Source organism: Emydura macquarii, unplaced genomic scaffold, assembly GCF_026122565.2.
Source record: "Emydura macquarii macquarii isolate MOO-44397 ecotype Brisbane River unplaced genomic scaffold, CSIRO-AGI_Emac_v2 contig_2768, whole genome shotgun sequence".
NCBI classification, from domain to species: domain Eukaryota; kingdom Metazoa; phylum Chordata; order Testudines; family Chelidae; genus Emydura; species Emydura macquarii.
The window spans coordinates 50,978,260-50,993,724 of record NW_027132905.1 but is presented as its reverse complement, the minus strand read 5'-3'; the positions used below and the strand labels follow the sequence as shown (position 1 = coordinate 50,993,724).

The window sequence follows — 15,465 nt, the reverse complement described above, 5'->3', positions numbered from 1 at the left end:
AAGTTATGGAATTAATGAACATTTGGGTGGAGGTAACTGGAGACAAAATAGCAGCGACAGAAAAGAAGAAAGGGAAATGTGGAGTAAAGGGAGTAAGTGGAGTGATGCTCACACTCTGGTAACCAGAGGAGATACTTATAGGGTAGGTCACTGCTCACAGGATTTATTCTGAACTCAACCGTTTATTCAGTACGAGTAAAAGGGTAAAGATGTCCCCTGGATTTTACCAATCAAATGCCCCTGCCATAATTCTTTATCTCAGTGATATATTTATAGTGTCAATGCCCCTTTTTAACACAGCCCACCCATAGACACACCAGTCATATTCATCCCACTAAGGAGAGCCACTAGGCCTGAATAAATGAGATGTAATAAAACAGTACATTCAACCACTGACACACAATAACTCCACTCAGCAGGGGAAGCAATGAAACCCGTCTTCTCCTTTCAGAAATGCTCCATTGTCTGACCTGTGACTTGTCATGCAGATCACCTGCTTCCTCTATTGAAAGCCCACAGAAAGGCCAACAGTTCTAATGCCCTTGGCTTTCACGGGAAACTCCAGTGCATTATCTGACCACACAGTAGGAACTGGGGATTTGCAGATATGGAACATGCAGAGACAATGGTCCAAGTCAACATCTTACCCAGAGCATAATCATTTGGCACGCATGCACGCACACCTATATGCATATACATGCTTACAGTGTCTTCAAAGGCAGTGAGTGTAATCAAATATTTTTGCCATTTCTCCTTCTTAGAATACTAGGAAAGGGCATAACGTCCACCACACCCACTCAAAGAAAATTACTGAATTGCATTAGAATGCAAACAAATTACTAATAATAGAATTAGTATTGGGATCAATCTTAGGGTGGATAATATGATACACAATATAATGCAAGGATGATGCTTGTGCCATTTCCCAAGCTCTGCCAGTTCACCTTGATGATGACCTGAAGCAATATTTGCTATACAGTCCTGGACCTCTCCTAAGCAGAGACTGCCAAATTTTGCAGTGGTTTGTGATGGAAGCACACGTCTGATAGGGACTAGGACAACACGACGTTTCATTTTCACATAGTGACTCAGGGTATGTCTATACTGCAGAGTGAAGTCGATTTACTTTAAATTAACTTTCACCTGCCGAATTTTAGAAGTCGCAGGAGCGTGATCACGCCACACTCCTTGCGCCGGGCTCATATGTCCTCACTTGCCACAGTTGGGTCGACATTCAAAGCAGTGCACTGTGGGTAGCTATCCCACAGTGCAGCTAGCACTGGAGGCTATTGGGAAGATTCTCATCATCCCTTGATGCAACGCTCCTTACCCCTCCCTTCCTGCCCCAAACAAACAGGAAACAGGTTTTCGCGCTGTTTGTGTATGCCGCGTATTGCTGCAGAGACATGGAGCCCGCTCAGCTCTGCACTATCATTGTGAGCATCACAAATACCTCGTGGCTTATTCTGGAGTATTTTCAAAGGTGAGAGAGGAGCCGAAGCACAGAAAACAGCGATGTCACTGAGGCTGCCCTGCTACAAGCCATAGAGCGGAACAATTCCCGATTGCTGCAGGCTGTCACACATCATCTGCAGTCCGTGGAGCGCCGGAGGTGGTTTTATTAGGTCGACTTTTACCATGCTTTGAATTGACAGAACTAACGTGCTAGTGTAGACGCATACTTGAGGAGTTCGACATAAGCGACGTTACGTCGACCTCCACTGCCAGTGTAGACCAGGCCTCAATGTATATTCTAACCCCAGTCTCTACAGGTGAAAGGCCAGCGTACTAACCCATCAGATCAATTTCTAGCCTCCCATATCTTGTGCTATTTAAATGAAGAGATGCATATACGAGTAATTTCCCTGAATTCACCTACAAAGAGATAAGGGGAAACCAAAGCAATCATTTGCTAATCAGTGGTAGGTTAAGAGTTATTGGAATTATTTCCTCCACCCAAGGCAAACTTTTGGCAACTGCTGCTTGCAAGCAGCATCATACTGCAGCCAATTTATTATTTTTTGAAGGGAGGTGGCAGCATTCTTCTCCTCTATTTGGATTTAAAAACAAGCCAGCCAGACAGGCACCATGACGTCCACACAGTATGTATTTTAATCAGAGACCAAAATAATTTCAACTGTGCTTTCCTGCCTCTCTCTAGCAAACCATTTAAAGCTTCTGGAAAAGGAAGGCAGCTCAATTTATACAAAACTGACAGTACAACTGAAAATTCCAGTTCTACATATTTAAAGGGCCAGCATCCATCCACCAAGTAGGGTGAAAGATGAGGTCCATTGGAAGTAGCTGTGCTTCGAGCTTTTTGCAGGACAGATGCATGAGAATTTGAGAACCATAGGACAGATTTTCAAAAGCAACTAAGATTTAGGAGCACCAGTCCCACGGAAAGTCAAGAGGATTTGTGATCCTAAAAATCCTAGGGGCTTATGAAAATCCACCATCACCACTACCACCATAAATAAAACAGAAAAATAGTAAAAAAAAAAACATTATATTTTAATATGTAGAGACAGATCAACAATACGAAGTTATCTTATTTTAAACACTGTTCTCTCTAAATTTTGTCTTTTACTTCTATGCTGTATCACAGCTTCTCATATAGTAGTTTGAGAGACAGCCAGCATAAGATCAGCGGACTATAACAGAGAAGACTGGATTCAATACACAAAGCCCTTCATAGCAAAGGAAGGGCTCAACTTTTTAACTTTACTAAATACAACACACACAACAAAGTGCATCAATTAACTCAGTGTGCTCTATCTACAAACTTGCATTTCGCCACCACCTTCCAAATGAAAATATTACTACAAATGTCTCTGTGTAGTCTTCCTAGTGGACCTACCTGTTGAAGGGTAAGGATAGGCCTTTATAGATCATGGTTTCCTTTGTGAAGGATCCCAAAGCACTATAATAAACTGGTATACGTTATCTATGCAGATTCCTTCCCTCACCTTTGAAGTGCTGCAATTGCTATGTGCAATACAGCAGCTGTTTAAAAGCACACAGACATGGCAAAGAAATGACTGCCACCAGCACCTAAAATTTAGGGAAGCAAACCACAGTTACCAGAGCTGGAATTTAGTAAAGTCACCAGGCCAAAAGCAGCCTCTGGGTTTTTAATGACCCCAAGTTATCAAAATCACAAAACAACAAAATCATACCACCTGGATTACTGACAGCTATTCAGAATCTTCCCTGACAGTTACTAGCCAGTGTTCTAGTAATATGCTTCACTACTGAGAAAAAAGATTCAGCATTTAGAAGTCACTGCAGAACCAAATATTCCATTGAGGGATCAATTTTTCTGGCATAACGTATTACAGTCCTTTGCTGTTTTCCATAACCTTTTGATGTAGCTACGAGACTGCATCAATCACTTATTTTTTACTAGATGAGTCACTGATCTGTTTTAATTATATATTTTTGGATTGTACTACATTTATATAACAGGTTCTTATTTTTTCTGATCAAGACAAAAGTTGTATGATTAAAGATTGCTTGAGTTTTATGATACACTATGCAAAAATCAGACCCACACAAACTTAAAAAAAAAAAAAAAAATCTATATTTTCCTCCCAGTCTTAATGTTGGCATCTTCAAAAATACAGAAGGATTGATTATTTGGAAGTCAAGAACCAGTGCTCTCTCTTCACCCACACTAAGACACAGTCCAAAAAGCTGATCAAGGACAGCAACAACCAACTTCAATTAAACAGCTTCTCTGACTGAAAAGCCTCATTTAAAACCCCTCAACGCACAGAGGGTTAGACTGGTGCATGGGATGTAAATTTAAGCAGATACTACTGTGACACTTCTTAGGGCACCCATGGATGAGAGTCATGTTATAACTACCTGCCTCCTGCATGAGGGACTCTTGTCTAACTAACTAGACATTAGCTCCCTAACACAACCAGCATGTCAACCACTCACTCTCCCCTCTGGGCTACATCAGCCCTGTCTTTGCCTTGCACGCTGACAACAGATGCAACCCAGGCCCCTAATCCCTTCAAAGTGTCCTCCCGTGATATCCAACTCCTGATCACTGGATGCCCACAGAAATCCCAGATCCTCTGTTCCCAAAGGAACAGTGTACCTGTTTTTACCTTAGATCATCACTCCTGTATTATTCACAGCCCTTGAATTCAGTTAAAAATGGAAAGGAATTTATTGAAGAAAGAACAGAGATTCAAATAAAAAGCAGTGTGAGAGACGGGAACAAATGGTTATGTATAAAACATCATAAGACACATTCTGAAGCCTAAACTTAACTACCAAGTTATCCTCTCAACTAAAGAAGCTTCTCTCACACAAAGTTCACTCCAGCACTTTCAACCATGCCTGGTTGAGATCCCTTTTCATGAAACAAGCTCACTGTCCACTTACTGCCTAGAGAAGGATGCCAGAGTGTCTGTCTGCACCCCTAAATATACCAGAACAGGCCTCTCTACTGAAAAAGAGGAAATTGTGGGTATTTTCACATCTTATTTTTAGTAAAATATTCTTTAATTTTTGCTCTGGCAGGGGGTTTTATTGGGTTTGGTGAGTTTCACCCAAAACCTGTTTGTAATTCCCTGGCTGTCCCCTTAGCCTGGCTACTAAAGGCTCTTAGTAAATATTGCCACAGGTGAGGGACAGACTTAAGAACAGTGTGCAAGTCATCTTCAGGTGATTTACTAGCATTGGTACTTAAAACTGAGCTCCAAGTTGTGTGGTTTTGTTTTGTTTTTAAAGTGGGACAATAAAACTTTTCATGATTCCACCACAATCTCCCACAATGTTGCATGTGCTTGCTTAGGCAAGTGGATCCACATTCTGTGCATCGCTCACTTAATAAATTACTTGGGAATATGAACATTTTATGATTGCTGGCTCTTGGAATCCGACCACTCCCACCTCTAGGTGCTACTGGAATACAAATGAATAATAATTTCATTTACATCCCCGCATGTGAACATTTTTCAATGTGTTATAGAAATTTAGAAGTTAAAGGCAAAGATTCACTCCTAAACTAAGAAGCATCAGGTGTCATTGGCTTCTATGAACATGTCATATCCATATCAAAATGTGACTGCATCAATACCTGTAATCTGCAATCCTGCATGCTTTATATGAAGTAAAATACAGCTTGGCTTCCTCCAAAGAGTGCAGAAATATGTAAACCTTATCTACTCCAGAAACCCGCAGGTGCCCATCCGGCTGCCATGTATAGGCTACACCATTGTCACTGCACCCAACTCAAAGTGAAGCTTCTGTCATTTTGACTGCAGAAAGCTAAGAGGGACTGAATATTTAAGAAGATAATTAGTCAAAGTCTAAGGGTGCGGTTTTCAAAAGAGAATAAATGTCTTAGAAGCACACGTCACACTGGCTTTCAATAGGAGTTGTGCTCCTTGAGTCAGTCACTTTTCCTCAACTTAGAATCAGAGTGTTGTCAATAACAAACGGCTTATCATGAATTCATACACTTGTATACTGTTTATGTTGTCAGTAAAATATATTACACACATACGTTTAACTTTTACCAAATTACAGGGATGTACACTACTGCTACATCTTGGATCAAAGTACAAACACCTTGTATTATAAATTCTCTGCAAACGTGACAGTAGTTGCTAGAGGTGGAATGCTGAATTACTGGATGAGCAGAGTTCATATTTCCTTTCTAAATGGGTACTTACTGTGCGAGAAGCGCTGTGTGATTGGGGTTCCAGGATAGGGATATGTCCTACTCTCCCACTGAATATTTCCTTCTTGGACCGCCTTGATAAAGCCATGATAACACTGATGTGCCACACCTAGAGAAAGAAGAAAACAATACTTTAGTACCCTTCTAGCATAAAGTGATTATCACAAGACTAGGAAGAAGTTGTTCCTCCATAATCAGCTTTGCACAATTTTCAGAAGAAAACAAACCACCTAAATTAGGCATGGGTCAAGTCACTGGTCTTGATGAGCAAATGGTCCAACTCAGTATGACAAATACCATGGCTATGGGAGCAACGGATAAACTGTAGTTTGTACTTATTTCTCCTAGAAGCCAGGCACACTCAGCTGCTGCTCCTTTTTGCAATACCAGGCCATGGTTAGCCTCAAAGGACTAGAAGAAAATGACCGAAGGTTAATTACAGTTTAATTAATGGATGTCATAAGGTTGGTCAGAAAGGAGAAGCATGGATGGTTTAAGAAGGTGGTTAATGATCAGAAAGTGAGTCCTTGCATTTTGACAGGACTATAACTACTCCGGTGAAAGTCTACAGAGGGTTAAAGAGGGCAGAAGACAGACAACTCAAAGCCAGTGAGTGGGGACCAAAGGAGGTAACCAGTTATAAATGATCTGCACAGTATTTCTGTTTTTAAGACTTCTCAACTTCAGCTTGATGACAGAATAAATCCTTTGTGAAATCTAATCATATACACGTTGTCTACATCAGTTATCCTTCCCTGACCAAAACCCACAGCTAATGAGGGTGGATTACCAGTACTGGAATATGGCTGACTAGTCTGATTCAGAAGCAAGTGCATAAGCTGAAGAGTCAGAAATAGGTCAGAGGGCTCAACAGCTGAAGACAGTGAGAACGTGGAGGTTTGGAGGATTACAGGTCAGTTTGCCAAATGCCTAGACTACAGTTAAGGAGGGTCTCTGCAGGGGAGAAACATGGGGGATACAGGCTGGTGAACGACCTAAGCATACCGACAAAGAAGCAAAGTGTAATAGTGACAAACCCAACGAACTTCCCTCAAAGACATTGCAATACCACTGGAGCCAGATGCTAGAGAGACACAGTGAGAGATAGATGCCAGAGATGCCTGGTGTATATAAATATTTGTTTGCGTTGGTGGTGAATAAGTGCTTAGTACGCTTTCAGGCATTATAAAAAATAATGTGCTTTAAGATAAACAATGCCTGTGTTCTATGCTGCCAGGCAACCCTGCAGTGTTCTAATCTCCATGCGTATCATCTGTGCACAGCTGCTTCTTCGCCAGATGAGCATCTGCCTGTTTGTAACAATGAACCTTTGCGGAGTCGCAATACACTATAATGAAGTTCTCTGAGCATGTTGGCTGCTATTGGGCAACATTTTACAATAAATTTACAATTAAATATTCATGTTACAACATGCCTTAATTAAAATCTGTTCATTTCTCACATTACCGAGGGGGAAAATTTAGCCTCTTTGCCTGTGGCCACAAAGGTCCCCACATAGAGCAGGACCAGAACCAGAGCTGCTGTTATGTGTGTGGGGTAAGGATTTGTTCTGAGGGATCTGGGATGGGCTATGGGGGATGCACCAGACATTGCCCCAATGGAAGAAGAAGGGTCTAGGGTCTACTGAAGTCTCAGTCAGGGCTGCAGTAGCTGCCACTGAGCAGCTTGGCAGATGTTCCATGGCCTGGGAACATCTGCTCCTGCCAGCATCCACAAAACCCCCTGTACCAAGCCACAGTACTGATACAAAAGAGGATTTAGCTCCAAGAGAATCTTAATATTAGCACACAAATACCAGGTTTGTCTACCAAGAGAAGAGCTCATTGAGGGCAAGATTCAAGTTTCAACTATGCACGGTCACGGAGTCACCCAGTCTGGTCTATGCCCCAGCCTGTAATCAGTCTCCTGGGAGTGACTGCTTTCGGGGCCAGGTCCCTAGGACCCACACTGTTCCACAGGAGCAGGTCCAGGGTCTCCAAGACTAGGCTGGTGGCACCAGCACTCCCGGTCTCTGTCCAGCCTGGTTTACACTGGCAATGGAGGTCGATGTCCGAAAGCCTGCGTCTACACTGGTACGGCAGTTCCGACGACTTAAACCGCAGCAAAAGTCAACATAATAAAACCACCTTCGCAAGTGGCGTAGTGCCTAATTCGATTTTATTGGGTCCATTTTGCGTCAGCGTAGACAGAGCGTAATGTTGGTTTCAGAAGAGACTATTAACTCCTGCTCGCATCTCATTGCAGAACCTGGTTTTCAATGCTTCCCTAATGCAAAGCGCTCCACCGTTAGCTCTCAGCATATTGCTGGCATCTGGCTGCTCATAATTGGTGGCCAGTCTTTCTGCCTCCACAGCCCAAACCTGGGGGAACCTCTCCCCCTTCGCTTCACACACATTATGAAGAACACAGCATGCAGATATCACTGACGGGAGGTTCTTTTCACTCATGTCCAGCCTAGTGAGCAGACTCCTCCATCTGGCCTTTAAATGGCCACAACCATCTATCTCCAGCATTTGGGCAGGAGCAATTTAAAGATATACGATATACCTGATATTAGAACCCAGCCCTTAACAGTTGTCATGGGTCCACATCTCCAGCAAAAATAGGAGGATTCTTCAACTTATTGAACAATCTAAATGGGGAACAAATATTTAATAATGGGCTCTTCAATCTAGCAGAGAAAGGTATAACACAATCCAATAGCTAAAAGTTGAAGTTTGACAAATTCAAACGGGAAATAAGGTGCCATTTATTTATTTATTTATTTATTTTAAAAACTGTGAGGGTAATTAACTACTGGAACAGTTTACCAAGGGCTGTAGTGGATTCTCCATCACCGAATTTTTAAATCAAGACTGGATGTTTCTCTAAAAGATCTGATTAGAAATTTTTGGGGAAAATTGTATTGCTTTCAGGAGGTCAGACTAGGTGATCACCATGTTCCCTTCTGGCCTTGAAATCTACAACAGTGGAGATGGTAGAACTTGACAAGAGATCTTTCCCAAGAATTCTTACAAAGACCTGTGCAGGAAAAAAACCCCAGAAGTATCATACTCCTGGATTTGTTGCAGGAAGTTTTCAAACTAAAACCCTACATCCCTGGGCAGTTGGTCCCCAGTAGGCGCCACAGGAAATGTGACCAGAATTATATGATTTCAAAGCAGAGGTATCCTCACAAACAGGAAAAATTAAGCATTAGAAAATAAACAAAGCATTTACCTCAAGTGACCCTCTCTGCTCTGCAGGGTACAGGTTAGCAACTACACTCTTTCGCTATAATCAATAGCAACTGCTAAAATGACATGTCTGCGAAACAACTCCCCCCACCACACTCCCAGGAGTTAAAAACTAAGTAGTCACTCAAATGCCATGCTGCCTGAAGCTACTCATCCTTGCTGTACACAGCGCATCTCTCCCACATTCTCGTCTAGGGTGAATCACTGATTTCTACTTCATTCCAGGCTTCGCCTTTATACCTTTAAGCCATGGTAACTGCAAGAACAAGCAAGCGACTGCACATCACATAACCACAGAGGGTGAGTGTTTCAGATGAGGAGATGAATGCTGTGCTGCTTGAAGAACATAAGAACAACCATACTAGCCCAGTATCCTGCCAGTGGCCAATGCCAGCTGCGTCAGAGGGAATGAACAGAACAAGTAATCATCAAGTTATATCCCGGTGCCCATTCCCAGTTTCTGGCAAACATAGGCTAGAGACACTTCAGAGCATGGTTTTGCAACCCTACCCATCCCTGGCTAATAGCCATTGATGGACCTATTCTCCAGGAACTTATCTAGCTCTTTTTTGAACCTTGTTATGATCTTGGCCTTCACAACATCCTCTGGCAAGGCATTCCAAAGGTTGACTGTTCATTGTGTGAAGGAGTACTGCCTTTTGTTTGCTTTAAGCCTGCTGCCTATTAATTTCATTGGCCCCAAGTTCCTGTGTTATGAGGAGTAAACAACACTTCCTTATTTACTTTCTCCACACCAGCCATGATTTTATAAATCTCTATCATATTCCCCCCAGTTGTCTCTTTTCCAAGCTGAAAAGTCCCAGTCTTATTAATCCTCTCCTTATATGGAAGCTGTTCCACAGCGCTAATCATTTTTGTTGCCCTTTTCTATTATATTCCAATATATCTTCTTTGAGATAGGGCGACCAGCTCTGCAGGCAGTATTCGAGATGTGGGAGGACAATGGATTTATATAGAGGCAATATGATATTTTCTGTCTTATTATCTATCCCTTTCTGAATGATTCCCAACATTACAATGGCAGTCAAAAAAACCTAACACACTGAACGGATGTTTTCAGAGAACTATCCACAATGTCCCCAAGATCTCTTTCTTGAGTGGTAATAGCTAATTTAGACCCCATCATTTTGTATGTATAGTTGGAATTACGTTTTTCAATGTGCATTATATTTGCATTTATCAGCATTGAATTTCATCTACCATCTTGTTTCCCAGTCACCCAGTTTTGAGAGACTCCATTGCAACTCTTCGCAGTCTGCTTTGGAGTTTACTATCTTGAGTAGTTTTGTTTTATTTGCAAATTTTGCCACCTCATTGTTTACCCCTTTTTCTAGATCCTTTATAAATATGTTGAACAGTACTGGTCCTGGCACAGGCCCCTGGGGGACACCACTATTTACCTTTCTCCTTCTGAAAACTGACCATTTACTCCTATCCTTTGTTTCCTCTTTTAACCAGTTAGGCTATGTACACACTGACAGCGGCAAATTCGCCACTGCCAGATTAATTTTTCCAGATCGACTGAGTGGCAGTGAAGACATGCTCAATCAATCTAGAAGTCGATCTATTAAAATCACTTCCATAAAAAGCGTAGCGCTGCATTGACAGGAACGCATTTCCCGTTGGCACGGCGCACAGGAGACCGCGTGCTAAAGTGGAGTAACAAAGTTGACAGGAGTTACGCAAGCTACTCTGCATAGCTTGCGTAACTCTTGTCAACCGCCAGCAAGACCTGCCCTTAGATTCTGGAACATAATTATGCAGCAATATGTGCAGCCACATTAGACAGGGAGTCCTGGAATCAATAAGGGGCTACAGTGAATGGAGGAGAGGCACATGAATACAAGGCGGGCAACAGTGCATATACCAATACCTGGGAGTACTACAGAAGTGGTCAGCTGGCTTGTTTTATTGTGACGGTTTTGACAAGCACAGTACATAGAGTCTGCCAGCTTAGCCAGAGACCACTAAGCAAACCCAGCAGCCCATGCTTCTATAATAGATAAGAGACTTCACTCTGCAGTGCTTGTGCTGCTAGCCCTGCCTGCACAGAACGAAGCAAACAGCTTTAGCTATTCTTCTGGCACTAATTCTGTAAGCACAGCAAGACCCTGCAGCATCCAGATTAATGCATGAAGGGAAAGGTAAGCAACAGTAAGAGCTGAGTTTTAAAAACAAAGCAAAAACGCTGGATGGGAAAACCAACAGATCTTTCCACAAATGAAAAGATAAAAGCTCTCACTGCTGGAGTTTGTACCTTTGATAAGTCGATACCACTGTTTGCAGACAAGGGCAGCAGTTTTGTGCTCCTGGTATGGTGAGAGGAAGGACAGGATATATTCCAAAACCTCTTCTGGCAGCTCCAACATTGATCTGTTATGCCTGGTCTCCTCAACCTCCAGCTCAGCATGCGGCTCATCATCTTGCTCCATTGTCCCTTCCACCACTGCTTCTTCTGGGTCCACAGCCATGAAACTGTCATCTTCACTGTCCGAGGAACTGGCCATGGCATTCCACTTCACAGCTGCTAGAAGAGAGGGGAGAAAACATATTAAGGTCACATACAAACAGCCTTCTTAGAAAAGCCACAGAAACATGGATTTGAACATCAGATCTATACCAAGTTCTACTCCAATAAACTCCAAGTCAAAATACTTTGATATTTCAGTCCTTTGAACTGTGATGCTCAAAGTCTAGCAACAGGCTCTGGGCAAAAGTCATTTATATTTAGGGTCAAATGTTCAGCATCTTGTCCCCCTACAAAACAAATGCTTCAGTATTGCCATTACTGAAGCAAGAAATCTGTCTATGTTTGGAAAATGAGCAAGCCACCTCCCTCCCTTACTGGCCTGCACTTTTAGAGAGACTTATTCTTTATCCTGCTATCCCAGAGATCCAGCAGTTCCCCATTATAGCTCAAATGGCAAACCTGAAAATAGGACTTTAAAAAGATTAAAGTAATTCTCCTCTCACTCAGCAGCCTGGCCACGCCTGAGAAACTACTCAAAGAGCAGCACTGTCAGTCCCTGGAGGTGCAGAACATCTACAGCAGTGATACTCAGCCTGAGGCTCTCGAGCCACAAGTGGCTCTTTAATGGGTCTCTGTTAAATCTGTTAAATATTAATATATAGTACTGTAGTAAATGAAACAATGAATTCACACTTTTGGTAATGCTGATCGCTAATTTGACTCCTGAACCACTGAGGGCTGAGTATCACTGATCTATGGTATCTCCTCTAGGTAATTAATGTTCTTCACTGATGTGCCCCCAGGGGAGAGGGCTATCCAGTTTTTCTTGGCTGGAGGGCTGGCAGCCACAAAAAACCTCAGTGTAAGAGAGCATGGCAGGGAAAGCAAAATGGACCAGGATCCTCAGAGCTGTAAAAGCAACAAGAGAAAGGATACCCCTTCACTCTTGTCCCTTTCACTCATCCTCTTTGCTAACCCTGTTTTGCCAATCAGCCAACTTTCCTTCGGGGTTACTATAACTTTTCAGGGAGCACAAGAGGTAAAAGAATAGGAGGGGGTTTTGTCCAACTCTCCTTTTGGCAGCCTTGTACTCCAATACCTTCTCTTTCATTTATGCTCAACGTCCTGTAGCCCTGTCCATGTGATAGCAGCGTTAGGCACTGCTTAAAGCTGATGAACAGTCTACAGCCACTACAAGCCTGTCTACAGGTTTTACAGCAGTATTAAAGAATCATGTTTAAGCCCTACAACAGAAGCTTTTTCAACTTGGTTTAGCTGCCGTGTGGACATGGATTGCTGCATTATCGGTTAGTCCTCCCAACATGATATAAACAAGCTAAAGGAACTACTTTCAAAGGCATATGGTCAGCACCGTCTTCTTGCTAAGTGTGGCAGTGATCATCCATGACAATGGCACAACCCACCTACTTTAAGGAAGCAAGATGGGCAAAGTAATCAGTGGAACCAGCCTTATGCAGGAGGGTGTCACCAGTGGTCACCAGCTACAGAATGATTAGGGAAAAGTGGGGATTCTCATAAAACCAAGGTGGAAAACAGTTTGAGTTTCTTCTGGTTGGTAATTTTAAGTGTACTTAAAATGTATGCACAAACTTACAAGCATAGCATAGAACTTTACAACGTCTATTACCTGACTGTGGGATCAATTTTTAATGAGGATCTCATCCAATATGCCACTTATAGCTACAATATGCCATCTCATCTTCAGCTGTGATTCCAGGCTTACGTTTTATTGATAAGGTAAAACATCAAACTGGTGATTTCAGACCAGAGAGGCTCATCTTTAAAAGCCTTAAAATGAAATTTGCTGCTACTAAAAGTTAAGGTTTTAAGGCAGACAAGATGTCTCATATCATGTACATTTTAATGGTTCTCTCCAAATCTACATCTAAAGATTACCACAATGAAGAAATTCAGTCCTATCTCATCTATTTATGTAATCAAGAACGGCTTTGCAACGGAAAGCCCCCAAGCAATGAACTCACCATGGGGACCCAACAATGGGTAGGGGTCTTTCTCCTTTAGGCCCCCTTTGGGATGGGGCTCTAGGAGGAGAGAAGGGGAAAATTAAAACTTGAGTTGGGAGTTGCCTGCTGCTGAAAGCAAAGGAGGTAACTGGATCATGAAACTAAGTGAGACCCCAAGCAATTACCTGCATTGCTTGCATTTATGGCCAAGTGAAGAGTTTAATAAAGTGTGCGTGTCAGCGAGAGATGGCCAATCTGAAGTACTGAAAGGCCAGTGGCTGCTTTAAAAATTATTTTTAAATGACAAATGGTTACCTGTGCCGCCACAGATTAGTGAAGTTGAAAGAACATACCGTCTAGTTTACTATCATCTACACCCATTTTCTTCACTTCACTCAGTTCGAGCAATAAAAGCAGAGTAATAGTCCCAGTCACTTTTCTTATTCCTGTGCTCCAACGTGTGGGTTTCAAACTGGGAAATGTTTAAACCCAAACAAACTATTTCTATTTTTTAAAGTTTTGAAAGCTTTTTTTTTTTTTTTTAAATAAATAAAAACAAGAAATAAAACCTAAATATGGGGCTTAAACTAGCTGGCAAGGCCTTTTTAATTAAACAGTCCCCTTTATATAATCAGACACACTTGCACATGGTGTTTTTATAAACAATTTGATTTTCATAATAGAAGATATCACCCTCAACTTGTCAAAACATTCAGTACCAGAAATCAAAAGAAAAAACTTCCTATTAGGTCTTTCAGCCTGTCATTGTTTCGGTTCCTAATTCCCATCACAATACATTTCAAAAGCTTCATTTAGAGGTCAGTTGTGCAAAGCAAGACTCGCTTTAAAATATGGTTAGGAGTAGGAGGAGGTTGCTCTCGGTACAGTTAGAGCTATAGTCAAGTTCATGTTAATTCAACCACAGGACAAGCTAATAAAAGGTTTCAGAAATCTGTGTGTTAGTTTTTACTAAACTGACAGTCTCTTGCTTTTATCTTAGCCATATGAACTATTATCTTTTCCGTACGCTAGAACAATGGATTCTCGTATATTTGACAAAAATTGGGATCCTGTTAGCTTGTAGAATACATGGCTAAACATCACTTAATCGACTTGTTACATATGTTGCAGAGTTTCATATGTAAAAGCACTTAGTTTACTTAGATGACTTACAAGTAAGTCGCTATAGTTTAAACAAGAAATAACCAGAAGGTTATTTCAATGCTACCCATGTCCAGCTGTCTATCCACAGCAGGCATGGAGAAGAAAACAGCAGGCAAATTAGGGGTTTATGGCCCTTCAGGCTTTGTCAGTATCTCCAGGTATTTAGATATGACTAAAATATTGGGATAATACAGTGACTATAGAGCTGGACTAGGAAGCGCTCACTGTCTTAACCAATCACTGCAGGCAATTCTGCCAACCAATGTGGTGTACAGACTTCTGTCTTCATTAAGACCAGCCTAGTCATTTTAAAAATATCAGACCCCATTTCCCAGGAGAATGACTAATTCCATGTTTGTGGAAGAGTTGTGGTAATTTGAGTTTACACACACAGCTGCCAGGCTCAGGCATCAATGGGATGCGTTCTGCTGCAGCTGCTCTATAATTACATGCTCACTGCTAGTTCAAACCAGCTTTTAATGTTCATGCCAATGATATCATAATGAAGAGCAGTATCTCAGGCTCCCAGGAGAGATTTTTTTCTAGTTTAAGTAACAAAATTTCCTTTTATGTATTTTTTTAAACAAAGCGCTAAATTATACACGTTGATTTGCGGCGGATACAAAGTGCATCAATCTTTTTCCGCTCTTCAGACAAATTGATTGGCATACGACAACTTTGCTGGATTATCGAGGAACATCTGATGGCTCCTAGAGCCAGGATCTAGACAGTCATTCAGAACACTGCTATCGCCTGGCACAGATTCAAGGAAGACTGGGATGGGACGAGACATCCTGGGAATGGGAAGAGAATCTAAAGGGAAAACTAGTAGCTTGTTCTCTGCTCAGACCTGACCTTTATGCC

The 15,465-nt window shown here is 41.9% G+C and overlaps 1 protein-coding gene across 2 annotated transcripts in view; it reads right to left on the bottom strand.

Moving 5' to 3' along the window:
- The window catches only part of FBXO42 (F-box protein 42), a 72,352-nt gene that overhangs the window by 33,815 nt on the left and 23,072 nt on the right, over window positions 1-15,465 (bottom strand). Inside the window, exons 2-3 of one of the 2 annotated variants that reach the window (XM_067566218.1) lie at window positions 11,240-11,509; window positions 5,697-5,813 (exon numbers count right to left, since the gene is read on the bottom strand). In XM_067566218.1, coding sequence (XP_067422319.1) covers window positions 5,697-5,813; window positions 11,240-11,489 — 367 coding nt within the window. In that variant the 5' untranslated portion in view covers window positions 11,490-11,509. The remainder of the gene's footprint in view (window positions 1-5,696; window positions 5,814-11,239; window positions 11,510-15,465) is intronic. The other variant, XM_067566217.1, reaches the window with a different exon arrangement.